The sequence below is a fragment of the Protobothrops mucrosquamatus genome, unplaced genomic scaffold, assembly GCF_001527695.2.
Source record: "Protobothrops mucrosquamatus isolate PMUCROS unplaced genomic scaffold, P.Mucros_1.0 scaffold963, whole genome shotgun sequence".
NCBI lineage: Eukaryota > Metazoa > Chordata > Lepidosauria > Squamata > Viperidae > Protobothrops > Protobothrops mucrosquamatus.
Genome location: NW_015387207.1, coordinates 235,880 through 244,686, shown reverse-complemented (window position 1 = coordinate 244,686; position 8,807 = coordinate 235,880). Strand labels below are relative to the sequence as shown.

The following is an 8,807-nucleotide window of genomic DNA, read 5'->3' as shown; positions in this document are numbered from 1 at the left end:
GAACGCGGCGGAACCGCGTTCCGGCACCTTTTTCCGGGCCGGCCGCACCGGAAATAGCCCCTCCCACACCGGAAATAGCCCCTCCCAAATTTTACTTGCATTCCTGTTCTCTAAAGGGGCGGTCCTAGGGTTTGATGAGGGCGTGGCCAGGTTTGAGTTCCGCCACCTTTTCTCCGAGAAAAAAAGCCCTGGCTAAGGGAATTGTTGGCTAGATAAGGGTACCCGGTGTTAAGAACCCAATGTCCGCACGGGATTGAAGAAAGACAAAACTCTTTATTTCTATACAGAATAAGAGGTGTTAATTGCTCGTTGTTTTCTAAATATTCTCACAGAAAAGAAATGGAAAGTCAGAAGAATGCTGGCTGATTTTACACTAGTATCATGGATATCTAGAAAGTTGGCTGAAGTGGCTCAGCTATGACCAGATACAAATTGAGTCATGCCCTGTCAAATAAGGTTGCCACATATTCACCCTGCTGAAGTTACCCAACATTTGTGTCTAGCTGATGAGTCATCACTATGATTTGTCTCTCAGCCAGAATGCTTAAGCATCAGCTGCCAGGTCTTTTGTGCATTTCTCTTCTTCTACCTTGCACAAATCTATATAAATAAAAATGTAAATGTTCGTTTGTTCAAAATCTTAAATCTCCGAAAGTTCTTCACCGATTGCTTTGAAATTTTGACACAACGTTGCATTCGGATACGCGCGTGTTTTTATATACCTACTATTATATAGATGTCACACCTGTGACAGGTAAAAACATGTTTTTTTGAAAAACAGCGCCAGCTTAGCTGGCTCAGGAATTCTGGGAGTTGAAGTCCACGAGTCATAAAAGAGCCAAGGTTGCCTAGCCCTGCTTTATACTCTGAATTAGTTCAACTCTTGATAAATGTGATTCTATGGGATTTAGCCAATGTGACCAACCATTAATTAATTAATTAATTCACAAGATAAACAAGCCAAAGAGCTGCGTTTTCAGGGATGGAAATATGGGTAAGCCTCAATCCGAAATAGAAATAGACTGATGTGGTTTTCAAATATAAAATTTAGAAGTAGAAGTAAGAGGGGTTTTTTTCCTTACAGATGATAACTTGAACTCGACCATGGAATTCAGCAAATAATATTCTCCTGTGGAGTCTGCCAAAGCTTTTTCTGGCGTGATGAACGAGAGGTTACTCTCACAAAGTACAAATGGAAGATTAATGATTGATGGCTCAAGAGTGCACAGCTCAGATTTGGGCAGGGCAAAGGATTTCCCTCCTGTATAAAGGCAACCAGTACCAAGCTATGCCCCATTGGCCTTTCCCAATCAAAAGCATCCAGCAACATTGCCAACATGGCATTTGATGGTACCTGGCAAGTCTACACCCAAGAAAAGTATGAAGACTTCCTGAAAGCAATTGGTAAGCTACAGGCATTTTTTTTTCCCCCAAACGAACAGGATCTCTGAAGCAGAATTTGAGGTTTTTAGTGGAGACCTGATTTCATTTTGTCCTCTGGGTAAGAGGAAAACTGGAAAGCTAAGCAACCTACAATGAGGAGCAAAACAGTTGTTTAGGGCAGAGCTTTTCAACCTTTTCACCCATTGTACCACTTTTAGGATGTGGCAACATCCGAGAACCACCGGTTGCCTAGCAAGGGGTCAAAAACTCGATGACCAAAAAAAAAAAAAAAAAAAAGTGATAAAGTACAGGTAGTCCTCGACTTACAACAGTTCACTTAGTGACTGTTTGAAGTTACAATGGCACTGAAAAAAGTGCCCCCCAAGCCACAGCCGAGCAAGACACCTGCCTGCCCGCCCGGTGGCACTCTTCCTCCTGTCCGAGGTTTTCATTGTTGTGAGCATTTCTGTTGAGGATTGGCAGCGGGGGTGGGGTGGGGGGTGTTTGGTTTTTATTCCCCCCCATCTGCTGGGTGGTTGCAGCAGGTTTTGGTCACTTCACATGACCCTGGGACACTGTGACCGTCATAAATATGAATCAGTTGCCAAGCATCTGAATGTAAATCACAAGACCCTGGAGATGCTGCAACATTCCAGCTGATTGGTGCTTCTTCTGGACTCAGCAGAAGCACCAGGATCAGCACCGAGCTCCAGCTGGAGCCCTGCGCTGATCCTTGCACTTCCGCTGAGCCGACAGCCCTGCAGCTCCAGCCATCTCTCGCTCAGGCTTGTGCGGTGCTGCCACCGGTTCAGCTCATTCCCCTCCCCCACTACTACTTTTCTAGGATGGTCGCATACCACCTGCCAGGTGCCAATGTACCACAGGTGGTACCCATCCCACTGGTTGAAAAGCCCTGGTTTAGGATAGTCCTACAGTACAGTTACTCAAACTCAAGGAGGGAGGACTGGTCCTTACCTGTAGCTAGATAGTGTTTCTCAGCCTTGGCAATTTTAAGATGTGTGGACCTGGCTGGCTGGGAAATTCTGGGAGTTGAAGACCACGTCTAAAAATGGTCAAAATTGGGAAACACTGGGCTGAAGGATGTGAATGAGGGTGCAATTTTGTTAAATCTGGGATGAAAAGTCTAAGAAGTCATGGCTACAATTTCAGTTATTTACAGGGGTGTTCACAGAATGTCCAGACATGTAAAATGGCATCAAGAAAGTGCAATCAAAGCCTTGCCCACATTTTAGGTGCTTTGCACAAATAAAACCCTTATGTTCCTTTCTGATCATAGGAGGTGTTTTTAAATCCATCTTGAGAATACCTCTGAGTATTTGGATTTTGTACAGTAAACATCCCTCTGAGAGCCAGTTTCGTTTAGCAGTAAAGAGGCGGGATGTGGAACAGGAAACTGAAGTTCTAGTTAAGTTGAGTCATAGATGCCAACTAAGTGACTTTGGGCCAGTCTTCCTCTTTCAGCCCTAGAAAGATGCCAACAGCTAACTATTTTCAAAATGTTGCCCAAAACGAGTGAAAGGGCTGTACACACATACACTATTCTACCTTTTTCATTTTTAAACTTCTCATACACTCTAACACAGGGCTTTTCAACCTTTTCACCCATTGTACCACTTTTAGGATATGGCAATATCCGAGTACCACCAGTCGCCTAGCAAGGTGTCAAAAACTCGATGACCAAAAAAAAAGAGAAGAAAATAGTGATAAAGTACAGGTAGTCCTCGACTTACAACAGTTCGCTTAGTGACTGTTCAAAGTTACAATGGCACTGAAAAAAGTGCCCCCCCAAGCCACAGCCGAGCAACACACCTGCCTGCCCACCTGGCGGCGCTCTTCCTCCTGTTTGAGGTTTTCATTGTTGTGAGCATTTCTGTTGAGGATTGGCAGCGGGGGTGGGGGGTGGGGTGTTTGGTTTTTATTCCCCCCGTCTGCTGGGTGGTTGCAGCAGGTTTTGGTCACTTCACATGACCCTGGGGCACTGTGACCGTCATAAATATGAATCAGTTGCCAAGCATCTGAATGTAAATCACAAGACCCTGGAGATGCTGCAACATTCCAGCTGATTGGTGCTTCTTCTGGACTCAGCAGAAGCCCCAGGATCAGCACCGAGCTCTGTACCACCGTACCACTGGTTGAAAAGCCCTGCTCTAACAGAATAACCAAGCTTCAACGTATGGCCTCTATTTGCCCTGGCTAGGCTGTATAGGGCAGAGGGAGAAATTCTCCAACCATTTCTCAAGGGAGTCAACGCTGCTAATATTGAATATTCTGACTGACAAAGATGACAAAGGGCTTCCTTGAGACAGGACTTCCTCTTCAGGGTGACAATAACACACTGACTTAAAAATGATGAGAGGAGAGTTGGCTTCTCTTGCAAATATTTAATGGAATTCAATGTGGGAAGCCAGGGAGACAGCAGAGTGCCGGAGAGATGATGGGCCAGGGAAAGTCAGAGCATTGACACCACGGTTGCCTACCCCTGGTGTAGGGAGAAACCCCAAATACTGAAAAAGCTCTTGAAATTATGTATTTACCGATGATTTTCCCTTCACTGAATGAAAAATCTTTATCTGCCTAGTTATTTGGCATGAACTCACCTTGAAATGTGTCATTTGGCCCTGTTGTCCTCCATGTCTTTCCCATATCTCTCAGCCTTTTGTCTTATCCAACACAGCTTTTTTAAAATCCTCTGCGTCTATGACCATTAATTTCAGTGCCTTTGGCTTCAGAAATTACATCTTCTTTCCCATCTTCCTCAGCCCTGTCAGATGATATCATTAAAACTGCCAAAGACATCAAGCCCATTACTGAAATCCATCAGACTGGGAATACTTTTGTGATCACCTCGAAAACCCTCAACAAGTCTGTTACAAACACGTTCACACTGGGAAAAGAAGCAGAAATGACTACCATGGATGGGAAAAAAGTCAAGGTGAGCCAGACTCAACTTTTTGACATTTTGTTGTATGCTGGCCAGAGTCCCTCTCTGAGAGAGATGGTCAGTTAAAAAAATATGAAAGTTGAATGAATGAATGAATGAATGAATGAATGAATGAATGAATGAACAAATGTCTCCTTGCCTTGAAAATCTTAAGGCTAGTTATGAAGACTCCAAACCTGAAACTGGCCATCTTGGGTTTTTTTATGATTTCCTGGACAGACTGTAGGAAATCACGTGAAGTATTAATACCATTTTACAATGCCTTGGTAAGGCCACACGTGGAATACTGCATCCAGTTTTGGTCACCACGATGTAAAAAAGATGTTGAGACTCTAGAAAGAGTGCAGAGAAGAGCAACAAAGATGATCAGGGGACTGGAGGCTAAAGCATATAAGGAACAGTTGCTGGAATTGGGTATGTCTAGTTTAACGAAGAGAAGGACGAGGGGGGACATGATAGCAGTCTTCCAATATCTCAGGGGCTGCCACAAAGAAGAGGGAGTCAAGCTATTCTCCAAAGCGCCTGAAGGCAGGACAAGAAGCAACGGATGGAAACTAATCAAAGAGAGAAGCAACCTAGAACTAAGGAGAAACTTTCTGACAGTTAGAACAATTAACCAGTGGAACAACCTGCCTCCAGAAGCGGTGAATGCTCCAACACTGGAAGTTTTTAAGAAGAGACTGGACAGCCATTTGTCCGAAATGGTATAGGGTTTCCTGCCTGAGCAGGGGGTTGGACTAGATGACCTCCAAGGTCCCTTCCNTTATTATTATTATTATTATTATTATTATTATTATTATTATTATTATTATTATTATTATTATTATTATTATTATTATTATTATTATTATTATTATTATATGCCTATGGAGATTCTCAGTCATCCAGGTCATGGTCAAAGGTGCTTTTTCCAAAAGACACCTGGACTTCCTTGCTTTTTTCCTTTGAAAATATTTTGCTTCTTTTCCAAGTTAGAACTGAAAAAAACTTCTTGGATGTGAAGCAAAATGTTTTCAAAAGACATTATGGAAAAAGACATTTCAAAAGACATTTGGAAAAAGCACTTTGGGGACAACTGCAGGAAATCTTTTCTGCTAAAATCTATGGCAAAATATCTCTGCATTTTATTAACAAGATTGTAACTGCAGCACAATTCTCTTTTTTTCCCACTATTTTTTTTTTTAAATAACATTATCTTTACAGATTTTGGTGGCTTGGACCTAGTTGTTTTGCTGCCCTCTTTTTTTAAACTCTCTTTCTGCTTCTTGCTGTTTGATCCATGTTCGGTAATGGTTTCATTGTTTTACAGTGCACAGTAAATCTCACTGATGGAAAATTGATAGCCAAGTCAGACAAATTCATCCACGAGCAACAAATTGTAGGCAATGAAATGGTGGAGGTAAGTCAATGTTCATAGTTTATAGTTTAATAGACAGGAAGAACAAAAAAATTAATTTCCCCCGGGAAGGTAAGGTAAGAAGTTGATTCAAATGCCTGTGGTTCACTGACACAGCCATAGAGAATATTGAACCACAGTTTCTTCAGTTAACCCAGTTCTCTCAGTCTGCATGATATACAAGCTGAGATTTTACCACACACTAGGCTGAAATGTGCTGGAGAACAATGGTAACACTCTCTTGCGCCTGCAGGAAGAATGAAGCCAATCCAGACTGTTCACTGGAAGCACAAATTGTACTAAAGCTTAAACTTAGATCACCGTTTCTCAACCATGGCAACTTTAAGACCTGTGTACGTCAACTGCCAGAATTACGGGAGTTGAAGTACACAGGTCTTAAAGTTTGCCATGGTTGGAAAACTCTGGCTTAGATGTTACAGATTTTTTGTTGTTGTTGTTAGTTGCAAAGTCGTGTCAGACCCATCGCGACCCTTTTCAAATGCCATTGATTCAAAGGTATATTCCAGTGATGGCGAACCTTTTAGAGACCGAGTGCCCAAAAACTGGCCCCACTCCCGCTCCACCCCCTGCCCCACCCCTGCTCCGCCCCACCCCGTTCCCCACCCCACCTGCCCGCAGGGCCCACCGCAGATCGCCCAGGCAGCCCAGCAGTGCCAATGGCAGCCACGCCTTCTACCCGCGCCCCGCAGCATCAACTGTGCGCGATGGGGCGTGAGGACAGAGTCTTGTCTACGCTGCCTGGCTGCCATGTCCTTGGCTGCCCTGCTCCGTGTGGGTCACGCTCGGGGGCGACTCTCCTCCAGGGGGGCTGCTGGTGAGGAGGGGGTCGTGGGGGGAGGCAAGGCTGGGGCAACGGCACGTGTGCCCACAGAGAGGGCTCCGAGTGCCGCCTCTGGCACGCGTGCCATAGGTTCACCACCACTGGTATATTCATTTTCCTCCCAGTCCTCCAATTTGAAAGAGCTATACTTGTGATGAAATATATTTTGTCCTGCCTACAGAAGCTTTCCATTGGCTAATTAAAAGTCGTTTTAATTTCAAAGACCCCTGTTTTCATTTCTCTCCCACAGACTATCTCCTGCGGCTCCGCCATGTTCACACGAAGGAGTAAGAAGATTTAAAAAAAAAAAAAAGGAGGGGACTTTATTATCTTTTTGTAGGTGCTTTTGTACATGAGAAATAAAAAAAAAAATCCACTGTCCGTATCAGACAATAAAAATCGTGTTTTTATTCAAAAACAACAGATTTTAGGATGACCAAGCTTGCCCATTTATTCATTTTGATGCAGTACTGAAGAAAAAGTAGTAAAAGGCTGGGGCAAGTGTATTTATTATTTTTATTTTATCTTATTCGTTTTGATACAATATGGAAGAAAAAGTAGCAAAGGTGTATTTATTGATGCGTTTATCATCTTACTAAATAATTTATTTATTTGTTTACATATTTAAATAATTGATATGGCCACCCCAATCTCAGAACTGGGAGTGCAGTTGAGAGGTAGCCACATCTGTAGCAAACCACAATGGCACCGAAAGGACAATCCACGTGCTGTGAGATCGTCATACAAACGCCACTATTAAGTACCCGCATCGCAGCATCGCATGTTACATCGCGGCGCACATGGGTGTCCATCTTCTCCTTTCCTTTTGCACTGCAGAAGGTCCAGAAATGATTTCACACAAAACTAGCCAAGTACACCTGCAAGGTTATTGTTAAAAAAGGTAAGAAGATAGAGCTTTGATGGCATCATTGCAGCTTCACCTTCTTGGCCAGATCTTCAGGGTCCTTCTGGAACAAAGATATCTCCATTCAGCCTTCTGTAGAATAAACATGTCCTGGTGACTTCGTTTCCAGGTGGGGCCTGTTGGAAACACACACACACCCAGCATTCTTCTCCTTTCTCTACCACCTGAGTGATGAGGTTCAGGTCCATTCTTCTATTCATTTAGGACAGGGCTTTTCAACCTTTCCACCCATTGTACCACTTTTAGGATATGGCAATATCCGAGTACGACCAGTCGCCTGGCACTAGCAAGGTGTCAAAAACTATGTCCAAAAACTTTACAAAATACATCAAGAAACTGCAGCTTCCTGCAATAACTCCAGCAATGTTACAAAAAACTGCGCTACTCGGAACATCTTATATTTTAAGGAGATACCTGGTTGACACCTAGGATGCTGGTCGCAACCCGTGTCAACCATCAGTACCAGCCAATTTGAATGTTCAGTTGACTGAGGTTCATGTTTAATGAATAAAAGATGATGATGATGATGATGATGATGATGATGATGATGATGATGATGATGATGATGATAATAATAATAATAATAATAATAATAATAATAATAATAATAATAATAATAATAATAATAATAAAGTTGGAAGGAACCTTGGAGGTCATCAAGTCCAATCCCCTGCTCAGGCAGGTAACCCTATACCATTTCGGACAAATGGCTGTCCAGTCTCTTCTTAAAGACTTCCAGATGAAAATTACCATCCATTAGCAAATAGTCAGGATGCTTTCACTTCCTCATGGGTTGCCATGAATTTACAGAGAAGTCCTTGATCCTTTTCCTCTGCTGAGAAATAGAAATTAAAATGCTACTTGGGAAATCAAAACCTAAAACTAAGATATAAGGGCTGGGTCAATATTTAATGGCTGGAAGGTCTATCATGGAAACGAAGGCAGAACTATCTGCAATGCTATTGGATATCTGTCATTAGCCATGCCCACTGTGGAAATGTTTTTAAGCCAGTGTGTGGGGAAAAATTCATGTGCAGCAAACTGCCATGGTTTCCCCCCCACAAACCTCATAATTCTATAACCTCTTGATACCCTTTGTCACAATGAAGCAGCCAGAAGGTCATCCCCTTTTGACTTAATGCCTCACTTACCTAAACAGATAATATGCTTAAGTTCCTTCCTATCTCTTCCTGTCTTTGTTAAGCTCTTTTCTCCTTTTGATCTACCTGTATTTGTTCTTTACCTCTTTGATCATGTAATGTGTTACTAGGAATTTTCTAATGAAGAAACTTGATGTCAG

General features: G+C 42.8%; 1 protein-coding gene across 1 annotated transcript; it reads left to right on the top strand.

Annotated features, from left to right (window-relative positions):
• Window positions 1-1,309: 1,309 nt before the first annotated feature.
• LOC107290757 (fatty acid-binding protein, liver) lies at window positions 1,310-6,883 on the top strand. The gene is made up of 4 exons (XM_015819668.1): window positions 1,310-1,404; window positions 4,164-4,336; window positions 5,655-5,744; window positions 6,833-6,883. Exons 1-4 carry the CDS (start codon window positions 1,338-1,340, stop codon window positions 6,881-6,883), a joined length of 381 nt encoding a protein of 126 aa, XP_015675154.1. The 5' UTR covers window positions 1,310-1,337.
• The last annotated feature ends 1,924 nt before the right edge of the window (window positions 6,884-8,807 follow it).